The 13,699-nt window shown below is 44.0% G+C and overlaps 2 protein-coding genes across 2 annotated transcripts in view; one reads left to right on the top strand and one right to left on the bottom strand.

Moving 5' to 3' along the window:
* The window catches only part of LOC115325241 (T-complex protein 1 subunit alpha), a 31,907-nt gene extending 24,968 nt beyond the window's left edge, over positions 1-6,939 (bottom strand). Inside the window, exons 1-5 of the mRNA XM_029985943.4 lie at positions 6,772-6,939; positions 5,643-5,728; positions 5,067-5,195; positions 2,550-2,647; positions 1,763-1,873 (exon numbers count right to left, since the gene is read on the bottom strand). Coding sequence (XP_029841803.1) covers positions 1,763-1,873; positions 2,550-2,647; positions 5,067-5,195; positions 5,643-5,728; positions 6,772-6,841 — 494 coding nt within the window. The 5' untranslated portion in view covers positions 6,842-6,939. The remainder of the gene's footprint in view (positions 1-1,762; positions 1,874-2,549; positions 2,648-5,066; positions 5,196-5,642; positions 5,729-6,771) is intronic.
* Positions 6,940-7,078: 139 nt separating this feature from the next.
* Positions 7,079-13,699, top strand: part of LOC115325242 (tRNA-uridine aminocarboxypropyltransferase 1) — a 70,954-nt gene continuing 64,333 nt past the window's right edge. Inside the window, exons 1-3 of the mRNA XM_029985944.4 lie at positions 7,079-7,542; positions 7,640-7,777; positions 8,810-8,964. Coding sequence (XP_029841804.3) covers positions 7,327-7,542; positions 7,640-7,777; positions 8,810-8,964 — 509 coding nt within the window. The 5' untranslated portion in view covers positions 7,079-7,326. The remainder of the gene's footprint in view (positions 7,543-7,639; positions 7,778-8,809; positions 8,965-13,699) is intronic.

Genomic DNA, 13,699 nt, shown 5'->3' with positions numbered 1-13,699 from the left:
CAAGGAGCCAATACCATGGGCCACGGGCAGTGCACAAAGTCGTTTTAGAGCAATTTTGAAAGAAGGGAGGAATGTAACAGACGGGATCGTCACATGAACATTGTCAATAGGGGCTTAGTACTCCCGACAATGTTTTAGTGATCCCTTAAACTTTCAACTTAAAAAAATAAAACAAATTACTCTCTAAGAAAAACTGAAGCAGTCAAATTTTGGTTAAGTCTGTGAATTGAACTATATCACACCTATATTTTACCTTTGGGCCAGGATGAAATAGGGAAAGGCATACGGAGCAAAATGGTGCAATTTACACAGCAGTCCCATCTTAATCATGAAAGAGCACACTGCTTTAAGCTCCTTGTTTAAAGGAGCTCGTTCTACAGCATAGCTCCATGTTTCACACTTCCCCGAGTACCACATGTGTGTTCGAACCCGTTTATAATGAACTCCGTCAAACTCGCATTTCAGTTCCATACATCCCGTAATTTGCTATATCAAAACCGGGCCTACCGCAAATTTTGAAGTCAAAGCTTTGTAATGAACTATTATTTTCTTGACGCTACGGTAAACTCGCATTAATGCATTCTTCAGCGGACTGCGAAAAACATTTATGACCCGCGAAAATGTAACTGATGGCACTCTAGGCGAGCTAACAGCTGGAACACAAAGTAGCCTTCGAACTCTATTCTGCGAGGACATTTACAAAATCGAAGCATTCTGGTGCGTGCGGAAACAAAAATCTTTTACTATTTTAGGTGACCGCAAAGCATTTTCGTCTGGGCTTAGATTTACGATCTGCAGTATGGCAATCGTGTACTTGAAAGAAATGTGATTTTGCTCCGGTGAAGCCAGAGTCCAAGCAAAAAAAAGTGAAACCATACAGAGTCGAAAAAGAGAATCATAGAGAGCAGTCAAGCCGCAGCGACGACTCCTAGTTGCACACGAACGCCGCCGCCTATCCAGCCCCGAATGCAGGCAAAAGCTTGATGATCCCCAAACTCTGTACTTTGCACCAAAGAATCATTTCCAGCTTGTCAAAGAACAACAAAGACGGTTCCCACATTTCCTGCATGAACCTGATTAGCACGCTAAAGTCAAACAAAAAAAACAGAGCTAACAAACAAAACATAGCAAGCGATGGTTAGGAAGCAGCGGTCCCCTTGTCTGAAATTTCGCAATCGGAGAGCACTTGGTAAGGAGAAAAACAAACTTTGAGTGACGCTGCTCCCAACAACGTGTCCTGACCCCGACTTTATTTTTTATTTTTTTTGTGTGTTTCTCTCTGCAATGGGTCGCCCTTTTTGTTTGCTATTTGGGAGGCTTTACCTTACGCATTCCCTTTCACACAATAATTTGCTCCATTCGGGCTCGCTATAAATGGGTTCAACAGTAGCCCCACCGCTCGGCATCTTACGCCAAGTAGTTCCAAACAGTTTCCGAGGCCCCAACCAGATATAAAATGCCAATGTACATTTCACACTTCCCACTCTTCCTCCTTTTTTACTTTATTACATCCTCTCCTCCCCTCATTCTGCACCAATATGGCTCCCCTTGAAGCTCAGAAAACAAGAAGATTGCCTCACCCCCCCAAAAAAACCAAGGTTATATGTTTGTTTTTAAGAAGTATGGATCATATGAAATATAGGCACTTAGGTGCACAGTGCAATAAAGCACCCTTGTTCACGTTCTCGTGACAGGGCTTCCAGTAGCCACGCATGGGCAACGAGGCTGTCAGCTGATCTGCTTCCAGAACAGGAAAGGATACGGTCCAATCAGCTTTGACGCCATGGCGGTCTTGGCCACATTCACAACACACTCGTGGCCCAGTTCCTCAACAGAGGTGGTCAGGTGCTCCTGGATGTACCTGCAAGCCTCCCTGCAAACGACGCAAGGGAGCAAAGCAATGCAAGTCTTGGAGCAAACTGATCGAGCAACAGACAGATTCCCCATTCATACTAGGGGGAGGAGCCATCCATTAAGGAAGGGACATTACCCAAAAGGGTCAACTTTTGAACCTATGGCTTAATATGAATGAAATTTACAGTATACACTGGCAGTTGCAAGGCAGAATGCAGTGCAACATTTTACCTACGAAAATGAATCATTAAAAATTTACGATTTTTTTTTATCAGGAACTGGCCGACTTTGCTTAGGAAAACTAGCTGTAGGAAACTAATGTAATATCCAACATTTTTCAACTCTATATCTGCAGCAGACTGCCTGGCAAGCACAACTGTGAAAGCAAAATTTCCAAACAGTGATTTATTTTATGCTAACATCCCAGTGAAAAATCAAATAAATTTTTTTGCTTTTTATGTCGTCGACCAAATTATAACATCTTTTATAAAAGACATCCACAAAGTCAAAAAAAAAATTCCACAGTTGCATTGCCCATAAAATTCTAGTGAGAAAAACAATGAGTGAGTCTTTCCTCTTGTCCCATTAACAAACAATAGTTTTTCTAAAGTGAAATTTATGGCAAAAAGTAGAAAGATGCATTCAAAGTGCTCCAACCCCTACCCCTTCCTCCGGATAATTTTGACTTTACTCACTTGCAGGCGAGACGGTAACCACTGATGATGGAGGTTGGGTGAATCTTGCACTTGACCAGCTCGTCGGCGTTCTTGAGCAGCTCGGCTGCAATGAGCACCTGGTACGGGAAGACATTACGCATTATGCGATATCCAAGCTAGCTTCAGTTTGCACGCATAACCTTAACTTAAACCTTGAAATAATGACACGTCGGAAAGCGAAAAATACACCGGGCATTAAACATACCGTATTTGCAACAATATCGACATTTCAATGTCACTTCCATTTCCCACAACAACCAATACTTTGAAGGGAAAAGTGGTGCTTTAGAGGCCTAGTACTGACCTTTTCATCTCAGTAGTTACCTGACCGGTGGACAGGGGCGCTGACCCACATGGCGCCATAAGGTATCTTCAATTGGGTTGGTTTCGGTGTCAGCGCGCTCACGGCTGTGTTGTTGTGTTATGTCTTTTTTTGCATAGCTTTGCAATATAAATCTATTCCTTGTGGTACAAACCAATAATACAGTAATAATGGGCCACCATGAAAACTATGACGTAGTTACGAGCCTAAATTGTGGACATTTGAACAAACACCTTTATCTGAATACGTTCCTTGTCCGGCCAGGTTCGGTGGTGAAATGACTGAAATGATGCCGTGGGAGGATTAGCAATCTCTACGGCCATACTGGACGTACCGGCTGATACAAGTTTCCATAAAAATTAACTAACGAAAAGACTAATGCTTGGAGGCAGTGAAAAAGCAAGTTGCCAGTCTAACAATGTGTTTAATTGCACAGAACAAATGAACTCGAATGTTTATAGTGCTCACTGTTCGGCTTTCCGAGGACACCAACGTTTTGTGAAAATTGCCAACAAGGAAACCCCCTGTAATGACGCATGAAATGCAAAAAAGAAGCGATATATCGTTCTTTAGAGAAATTAAAATCTCGAGTGATGTTTCTATGGTGCTTCCTAGGCAGAGTAGGACATTTTTCCAACTATCAGCCCTGCTAAAGTATTCATTAGCAGCATTTCACGATGTTGAATTTAGAAAACTATCTGTTTTACGAACATTTCCTTACAACGTATTGAGAATTTAAGATAAGAGACAAACCCACCAATTGAAGTCTGACGTCTGTCTTCCGTATAAATTGCGGAATGAAATTGAATGGTGCAAGAGAATTGACCTCCAGCAAGCTTGGCTCAAGTCAAGTGCCAGACACTGCTTCATGGATCTGTGTAGGCAGATGTTTCGTTTGTTTCAAGAAGTATGCCTTTTACTTTCAGCGGCGTCGAGAGTAAGTCCGGCATCAACAATAGTGCACTCAGGTGATTTCCATGCAGACGGCTTCTTTTCGGCGTCACAAAATGCATACCTCGGGCACTTTCGTCAGGTGCTCACGAGCTGTCATTGACACGTTTTTCACCGTGGGATGGGCTCCCACGGTGAAAAACGTGTCAATGCCCTTTGCACCTGAATAAATTAGTTAAATCGGATATCTTAAGAAAATTGAATGAATGTAGACATGAAACTGAACACAATGTATAGTTTCTTTAAATTCATAAATAAACAGATCAAGCAAATGTTTATACCGCAAAAGTGATTCCCCCATAAAATAAAAAGCAGCCGTTTTGGATGTGTTATAAATGCAAAGCACAACGCTTTCAAGAAACAGACATAGTGACTCCTTGCATTGACTCTCTTTGCCTCCTTTAAGATCATAAATATACCTTACGCTTCTTATTGCGTCATAGATAATCGGCTTTTCAACCCTCGTGTATCTTAGAGTCATCTATACACTCAATGTGCGCTAGTGCTAACTCTGATTCATTTCCTCACACGTATCCAGTATGCCGATGGTGCAAAAAGTCAAAACATACTATAAAATCAAGTGCACAAGTTGTACAAATAATCAAAGCATGCAGTTAGATAGTAAAAATAAGTATCAGATGACACTTCCCAAAGCCAGATAAAAAAAGCGTGGTAAAATGCAACGAAAAACACGAATATAACGCATTCGCCTGGGTGCGGAGGGGAGAGAGGAGCGACGATTTGAAGCCTCCTTATGGCAGCCGCGTCACGTGATTCCAAGATGGCAGCACCCATGCAACGGAGGGTGGAAAGGTCTATATAATGTAAAGCCTAATCTAAAAACAGGTCAACTTAGTTTCTGCTGACCTACTAGAATTGGTCTCTGTCCCCTTCTTCGTCCTTGTTTATTCGGCACTTTCCATTCAGTGATGTACCAACTAGCCCGTTTATCTATTCTAGAATTGGTTGCTATCCTACTGGAAAACTTTCAATTTCTAACCTAGAGACATTCCGTTGCCACAACCCCTTGTAGCCGTGTCAACAATAATCCTATGGGGCTGAAGGATCTCACAAGCAGAGCAAAGTCGAAGGATTCCCAGCAGAGTGAAATCCAACGTCACAAACTACAATCCATTTTTTGTTTTGTTTTTTGTGATTGGTTAGGTATTTTAGCACAGCACGAAGAAAACTCACTTTCCGCTCCTCAACAGACGTTAACTCACCACAGATGTCGTGCCGTCGCCGACTTCTTGGTCCTGCAAGTCAGCCAGCTCTACAAGCACCTTTGCAGCCGGGTGCTCCACCTCCAGGAGCTTCAAGATGGTGGCTCCGTCGTTCGTGATCGTCACGTCCTGTGGCGAAGTCCCCACAAAGCAGGCCGAAAGAAAAAAGGAGGGAAAGGGAACCAAACATTAGCCTTTCATTTTGCTAATCGAATGCTCGTCACAAACAAGGAAGAGACGTGAGATCGGGCACGAATGCGTCACCCCTCATATCAACGTGGACTCCACACAGTAAACGTTCAGTCCACTACTTTCATATCTGTAATAACGAGGGAGAGGGGGGGGGGGGGGCTGCATGTTGTGGCCTAATGAGCCCGGAAATAAATAAACTAATAAAGCTGAGGGCTGGTGTCGCTCGGTTCGTCATATTGTTGTGACCAGACACAAAATATGCGTGAGAAATAGTTTTACACATCACACCACCACATTTAGAAGAGACGATAAGTTCCAGTTCCCTCAGATACAGTAGAATAACCATTGACCATTGCTAACCAGAGCAAGATTAAGGAAACTTACCCCAATGTCATCCACCAGCATTTTGTCAAGGCCAACAGGTCCCAGGGAACTCTTGACAATGTTCGCAATTGAACATGCTGCCATCACTGGAACAGAGGCAACACAAATAAAGTCACGCTGATAAAAACTGAAAGGGTATCTCATTATATAGAGAAAAGTGTAGCAAGAGCAAAGAACAAAAGATGTGCGCCTTTTCAACCCTCATATCAACGTGAACTCCACACGGTATGTTCGGTCCACTACTTTCTGATTTTTAGTAATCACAGGGGTGACACGCACTGTGCAACAACGAATGTCGCCGCGATGGATTCGAACCGACCACCTCGTGCTCACGAGGCGAACGCCGAACCATTGCGCCACACCCGCAACCAGATATTACGATACCAATCGTTAATAATGAGCATTTGAGCTTGTGACCCAATCGAGTTTTTCGTATTGTATGCATTGTATTATCCGATTAGTAATCTACTAGAGAAAGCCAATAAGCTACCAGAAAGAACGAAAACACTGTCCGGCTTTTGGCACAAGTACCGCCTTGAAGGGCGTAAAAAATTTCTAGCAGAAAACCTGCGAACTTTAGCAATTAACTCTCTCTCATTTCTAGTACACGAACCAGGTATTCTTTTTTTTTTCTCCACTTGTTTTCGGCGTTGGCGATGTGGTATGAATAGGTACGAGCTAGACGATCGAATTTAAAGCTATTCGGCCTAAATCTGTCCGTTTGAAACAAAACATTTGGGCGAGTCACAATGTGTACAAGACATGTGTGGGGTTTTAATATACAGTGTGTGCCGGCGTGCGCGTGAAAATCGACAAAAACCGCACATGTGACCGGTGACAACCACCGCCAAGGGAGCGGCCATATATGGAAGTTTCTCGAGGCAATGCCAGAGTCCGCGTTGCGTTTTGAACAATCGGTGTCCTTCGCTTCAACGTCCGGACAAAGACGGCCCATTTAAGCCCCCTATTATCATAAAAACCGCCCAATTAGTACCGTCAACACCGGCAGAAAAAGTGAGAAGCGCCTACAAAAAACCCATACATTCACGCACGTGATCCACACATTCGAGGGCCGATTCGTGCGGACGCCACGCTACAATCCCTTCACGGAGAGCGGAACAAATCTTACCATTTTGGGTGCGTACTGATGCTCCAGATGAGCGCTTTCCGAGCACGGATAATCCTGTTCCTACAGACATGATCGCTGCCTGTTTTTCTTTTCGCCGGCTAGTAAGCAGTGATAACCCTAACCTGTGGGCCAACTTTTAGCGTCACAAAGGCGGCTTTCGGCCAGAGTCGTTTATATGTAGACAGAGAAACAAACGTTAAGTATTATTACAAAATTAGACGTTGACTTGCGCCATCTGATCAAACATTTTCCTACTTGTTCATTTTGGTAGAAATTGCATACGGTAGATGGCAGAAGCTTGAAACCTAGTGGCGGCCTCTAGTTTCCCGAGGGCGAATTAATATCAGGTGTGTGCGAGAAATTCCTTTTTGTAGCGGTGTGCCAGGTGTGGAGTTTGAATTCGTGGGCACTTCTTCGGCGTTTTAGTTTTAATTAAGTGCCAGAACTTCATCGTGCATTCATAACAGGAGTGATGCGTCTTTATTGTTAGGGACCACACTGATCTGATGGCTTCATAGGAAGTGTTCTGAAGTGTGCGCCGTCTAAAAACACACCATGAACAAGCAGTGGAAACCACTCATCTCAAGAAGTTGCCTCTTTGCAACCATCGAGGACGACCCGTTTTCTCACTTGGACATTACATCGTCGGATCACCTGGACGAAATCAGCGAACGAGGTTGCTGTCCCAAGTGCAACAAGTCTCGGATGTACTTCTGCTACACGTGTTTCGCCGCCGTCGACTGTGTCCGTGACAAAGTACCCCAGTTGAAGGTAAACTTGTGTGGCAACGCTGTAGCGACGAACGAATAAATCATTTTTGAGATACTGTTATTCGATGTTGATGTAACTTGTAACCGTATTCTTTCAGCTGCCGATAGGAATTGACATCGTGAAGCACGCTGGCGAGGTCGACGGTAAAAGCACCGCTGCCCACATTGCAATCCTAGCTCCAGATGATGTGAATGTGTACATATTTCCGGATGTCCCAAGCTACAACCGTGACGAAGTAAGGCTCTTTTCACCTTATTTTAAGGTAGCGCGAGGCACCTGTTGTGTGCCAGACCTTCCTGAGTGCCGTCACACTGATATGTTCTGTTGGGAGTAGCACTGGAAAATAATGCTATTATCGATAGAGAGACGGGGAAGAAAGTTGTACAAAAACACGGGACATTTTCTTTTGCCTCCGAAAGGGGGGGGGGGGGGGGGGGGGAGGGGAGGGGAGGGGAGGGGAGGGGAAGTCCAGATTTGCATTACTCGTCCGGCAAATAACCTTATTGACATCACCAAATGCATACACCAAACGTTGACACATGTCTTTGTGGGGTGACCAGACGTCTCTTCTTGGGCGACACAGTCCCGTTTTAGAGCAAAACCGAAATAGTCTATTCATTAGAGACGTAACTTTATAAAAGATAAACATATATTGAAAATGTTACCTCCCATACATCACAATGTTTTAGCTCTTTCTCTTGTTACATCTTCCAATGAATCTGCCAGACTTTTCATCTAGCATACTAGTGAATTTGACATGTTAGTTTGGCAACAATAGAGCACTTCTGAAAACTGGCGATGAAAGTCGCTTGTCTGAAATGTTTACTTTGCACCTGCCCCCCTCCCCTCCCTCCCTCCCTCCCTGTCTCCCTTTCTCCCTCCCTCCTTCCCCTTACACCAGAGTGTCCCATTTTCTACCCTAAGGATTATGGTCACCCTTGGTCTTTGGTGTTTTAATGTATAAGAAGATTGGCTACAGAAAATACCTTCAGCACTGCCGCATTATCCAGTCATCTGCTAATTCAGATCAAGACTGCGGTTCAAGCTGGAGAATGGGCTGGAATAGGGTTTTTGTACTGCTACAGCAGTACATGCATAGTTTACATTTTGTGATAGCTGAAGGGTTAATTGGTAGCTCGCACTTACGCTAAGTGTCATCGCCCAGCTCGTGGATCATAGTTATGGTAACTTGCCTTTGCTTCTGTTTAAGGCTGACATGAAGCAGAGGGTAATCTTTTTCCGATACATTCCTGTTTTCGTCCTTAAGGTGCTGCTAATATTTCCCGGGGAGAATGCCCAGTCGCTGGAAACGTTATGGGATTCCCATCACAAGTCTCACCATGACGCTTCTCTGTCGCCCTGCGTCGTGTGCCATCAAGGCCATCCCACGATCCCATGGAAGAGATTAGTGTTCATTGACAGGTGAGTTATTCTAGAAATCCATGTCAGGGAACTCCCCTACTTAGAAGCACATTTTTTTTTTTCTTTTAGTGTTTTCAAAAGCTTTTCCATCCAGCAACACATTCAATAATAAAAATAAATGAAAATCACATTCAGAAAGCAAGAGCCTTTCGTTTCGGCGCTTGCTTTCTCGTAATTTAAAATATGGTTAATCTAGTTTTTGTTTTTATTCTTGTTTATTATTTTCTGTTTCTGTTTCTGGTAATGTTCCATGGTATTGCAGAAAAAAATGAAAGCCGTTTACAAATCCCTGTAACGCCGAATGGGAGCGCAGCTCTTGAGGAGGAGTAGGGAAGGGTACTGAGGGGGGTCACGTGATCTCGGGGGAGGGGGGTCACGTGACCTCAAGGGGTGACGTGACCTCGGGGGATCACGTGACTTCGGGGGGGGGGGGGGGGGGTCACGTGATCTCGGGGGGGGGGGGTCACGTGACCCCCCCCTCCCCCTCCCCTCCGCATACGGCGACGCCGACGCCTACGCCGACGCCGACGCCGCTCAGGCTGAAAACGGGCTCCTAAGAGCTGCGCTCTAAAAAAGAAAAAAGAGATCACATATGCCAGCGAGCATACTCGATGGAAAAATGCCACCTTACCCATTTTTGTGTCACCAACTTTATTCCCACACTCCCTTGGTAATGCTCCGTGGTGTTGCGGAAAGGAATCACATATGCTAGCGAGCGTACCTGATGGAAAAATGCTACCTTACCCATTTTTTTTTCTCACCAACTTTATCCCCACATTCGCTCCTCTCACCACCACAGCCTGTTAGAGCTCTGACAGCTCTGCTTCTCGTAAATTCCCGAACCAAAGCCCGGCCCCAAAATATCGCCCACGTAATGTTTCCCCTAACCCTCTACCGTGGGTGGGTGTTTATTCGGGATTTTAAGGAAGCTAACTTTGTGAATATTTATTCCTATAGATATTATTTCCCTCTCTCTAGTATTACAATGTACAGGGATAGCAAGAGAACATAAGTGACTGTCACGACTTGTCCATAAATTCGGGGTCTCTGTGCACTATGCTTGGAAGAAAATACGCTGTGCAAGTAGGTGTCCGTCCAGGAGACTTTCTGATGTTGCATTGACGTCACCTGCGCAGTGTGATTTGTTGCTCCCGCGTCTACGCAGTGGAGATGAAAAACAGCGGAGAAAGAAGCCGCATCATGCTAGTCTTGGCGCTGGACATCAACTTCAAGAAAGGTTTTATATCCAGGGGGGCTATGTTGCATGTTTTGGACTCCCAGGAGACTAGGGAGAAGGAAGTGACGTCAACAACGCTCTTTGAATGTTGATTCATGGAGTCGCTGATGACGCGTTGCGTGGTGCTGCTAAGATTCGTTCATTCACACCTACGTCACTTCCTTTTCCCTAGTCTCCTGGGAGTCCAAAACGTGCAACATGGCCCCCCAGTATTCACGTAGGCGTGCATTTCGGAAGGGCTACGGAACTCGATGTTACACTATTTCAAACGGCATGTCGCGTAGAGCGTGGACATCGTTTAGATCTTTCTTAAACTAAGCTAATTCATAACAATTCTAGAAACTAAATACACAAGTTTGGGGTGCACTTTGATTAAGGTAAGATTCTTTTCTAAAGCTTACACACCTGACTCCCTTTGCACCGAGCGGCCTGCGCGTCCCAGGTTGCACAATCGAGACCGAAGGAAGGCGAAACCGAAAGCGGAACACGACCGGACGCGGCCTGCCCAGTTGGCAAACAAGTCGAGAGAGGGCGCCACGCATGCTGTCAGAAATGTAGAGTCACAGTGTCCACAGTGCTCGCTTTTCTGTTGCTTGACCGGATTATTTAAACACTTTAAATTCACGGTGTGCACTCATGTGAGACCGTGATTGGTCGGCACTTCCGACTTGGCCATCTTTCCTACGTGTCTCGCGGCCTGCGTTTGCTCCTGCATGTGTAGACCCGATCTGGAATCCAGTAGTTATCACTTGATGAGCCACTATATCGCAGCTATCATATACAGTGACTAGTATGTCGGTGACAGCTCAGAAAGGTAGGGCAAGAGAAAAGAAGGTGGGAGAGGAGGGAGCAGACGCAATGCTGGCGAGGGGAAGGGATCCCCTCGCCAGCGTTCCGTTTGCTTTCTCCTCTCCCATTTTCCTTTTCCTCGCTCTACCTTCTTAACCTGCAACAACTTAATTTTCGCGAATCGTATACAATTCGTGAAAAATGAGTCCCGCGAACATTTCCTGTAAGATGTAAACAGATTGGAATGTATATAAAGGTCCCACCTTGTCGCGAAAATTAGAACCCGAGAATTATTCCAAAACTTCAGCTTTTACTTAAATCGCGAAATATTGAGCCCGCGAAAAATAAGTCGTTTACAGTATATATCACCTGTTTGGGGCCATGAAAAAAAACCCGCAAGGACGCCGTTTCACGGTCACTGATGAGCTGGAAGCAGCTGTCCGGGCGTGGGCAGGGACTCAAACCGAAGAAAATATAACGTTTCGGTTACGATTACCGTTTCCTGTTGATATCGGTTTGGTTCCGGTTTTTTACGGTTTCGCTTACCGGTTGCACATTCCTAAACACAGTTTTTTTTTTCGGTTTCTCCAATGATTTATTTTATTGGAATGCTAGACAGCCGTTTTATAATAAACGGTTTAAAGTAGTCCCAGATATCCAACAACGGGGAAAAATTGGTTATGGTTATGTTTTTACTGACAAAGTTAGTCTGTCTTTAACGAGCGACTTGTCTCTCAGCTGCAGATGAGCAAGTTAGCCAGTGCAGTACACCCGCTAGCCTGGGGTCTTTAAGGCCACGGTCCCACTGAATGTGGCAGTTTAGGTACTTTTTGGCAACCATTACTCATCTCCTTTTAATTACTGTTTTATGGGATTGATGTCATTCGAAAGGCAATGCAATCCTCTTTCATTTAATATTATGTATGTGTTGGTTTTTACTGTTCATGCGCATTTGTAGCGTTGCGATTATGATGGCGCGGACCCTCACTTGCTCCGCTAGGTCATGTTTTATGAACGATCCATTAAAGATAGCACGGTTCCAATATAGCAGTTTTGTTAACATAATGTCGAAGCAGAATGTAACGATACACTTTTTTGGTATTTGCACTACTTTGTTTTTTTCATCCCTCCAAATATTGCCCTAAAATTGACATTTTTCAGCACAAATATGTTCTTAATGACAAGCGCTAGGGCAATGAAATTAGCTACAGATGTAGTGCTTATAATTGGTAATATGCAGAAAAAAATTTAATGTTGTGTAAAGATGTTTTGTTTAGATATTTTATATCAAACGTAGCACTTTTTTGTGCTTCGAGTCATGGTACTTCAAATGCCGCTGAGGAAATAATTAAACTATGATAAAATCTTTTATAAAATTTAGAGCTTCAGTGGTTGCCCAAGAGGTGGACGATGGCTTTTTTTCATTTTCAAAGTCATAACGCTCCAGGAGCCCTTCAAACTTACCTGTTTTTGACGCATATCTTTTTTGGACATCAAACAGATTTATTGGCATCTAATAACATTTATTGTTTGGAATAGATATACATTGCGATGTATTAAATTTTCACAATGATCTTGCTTTGGTTTTTCAATAGGTGTAGAGCTTAGCTAATTTTAAAAACAATTAAAAACTGTTTGGGTGTTTTGTTGCGCTACCTGGCGGATGGCAGACAAACTGCTGATTTCTAGTGTTCAAAACATTTCCGAGGGCGGCGTTGGCGTCTGTATCATCATCAATCTCCGTGTCTTTTTACCTTCACATTTAAAAAATATATTGGAAGATTTACTATCGATAAATGAATGGTTTAAGTACTGGGTCAGGTTAATAAATCTAAGACAAATAATTACACACGCGTAGCGTGATATAATGTGTTCATTATTCGGTATGATTGAAATCAATAAACAATAAAGACGAAGAGGAAAATAATACACCCGAGTTCACATCATGCCTAGAGTCAGTAAATGAGCTTTAAAGTATCGGCACTTTGTTCCCCAAAATTGTTTTGGGCGCCGCCATTTTGGGTCTTGTTCAGAGCAAACGCAACTGCCGATCGTCATGATGCAAAAGTACGACTTCCTCAGTATTATATGCGGTGCTAGGAAGCTGATGCAATATTGCAATGCTCTGTCGCAGGTTGTTTCAAAACTCGTGGGGGACGGAAAAGCGTTTCCTGTGATTTTAGATAAAGCTTCAGGTAACTGGCAACCATGATTTTTAAACCACAATATGGCCAAGTGTCGTTACTCTGAACCGTAGCTAATTACTGGCACAAGCGGGAACAATGAGGAAGAGGCAGGTGTCAAAAGGTAGTGGCTTGTGGAATCCACGGGGCTTACGTCATGGCCCTGCAGGTGTATTACAAGCCTCTTGAACAAGAGCATGAATAATGTCATTAAATAGGCTACGCGTCAGAGTAGCGACTCTTGGCCTTATTGTGGCTTTAAAATCATGGTTGTCAGTTATTTGAAGCTTTATCTGAAGTCACAAGAAACGCTTTTCCGTCCTTCACTTTAAGCAGTTTGCGACAAAGCAAAGCAACATTACATGACCTTCCTAACACCGAATCTAATGCTGAGGATGTCGCGCTTTCGAATCATGACGATCGGCAGTTGCGCCTGCTCTGCACAAGCACCAGAATGGCGGCGTTCACAACACTGTCGGGAAAGAGAGTGCCGATACTCTAAGCGCAGCTAATTTATTTGCTCTAG

Source organism: Ixodes scapularis, unplaced genomic scaffold (genome assembly GCF_016920785.2).
Source record: "Ixodes scapularis isolate PalLabHiFi unplaced genomic scaffold, ASM1692078v2 PGA_scaffold2__306_contigs__length_199485367, whole genome shotgun sequence".
Lineage (NCBI taxonomy): Eukaryota > Metazoa > Arthropoda > Arachnida > Ixodida > Ixodidae > Ixodes > Ixodes scapularis.
This window is presented reverse-complemented; position numbering and strand designations above follow the sequence as displayed.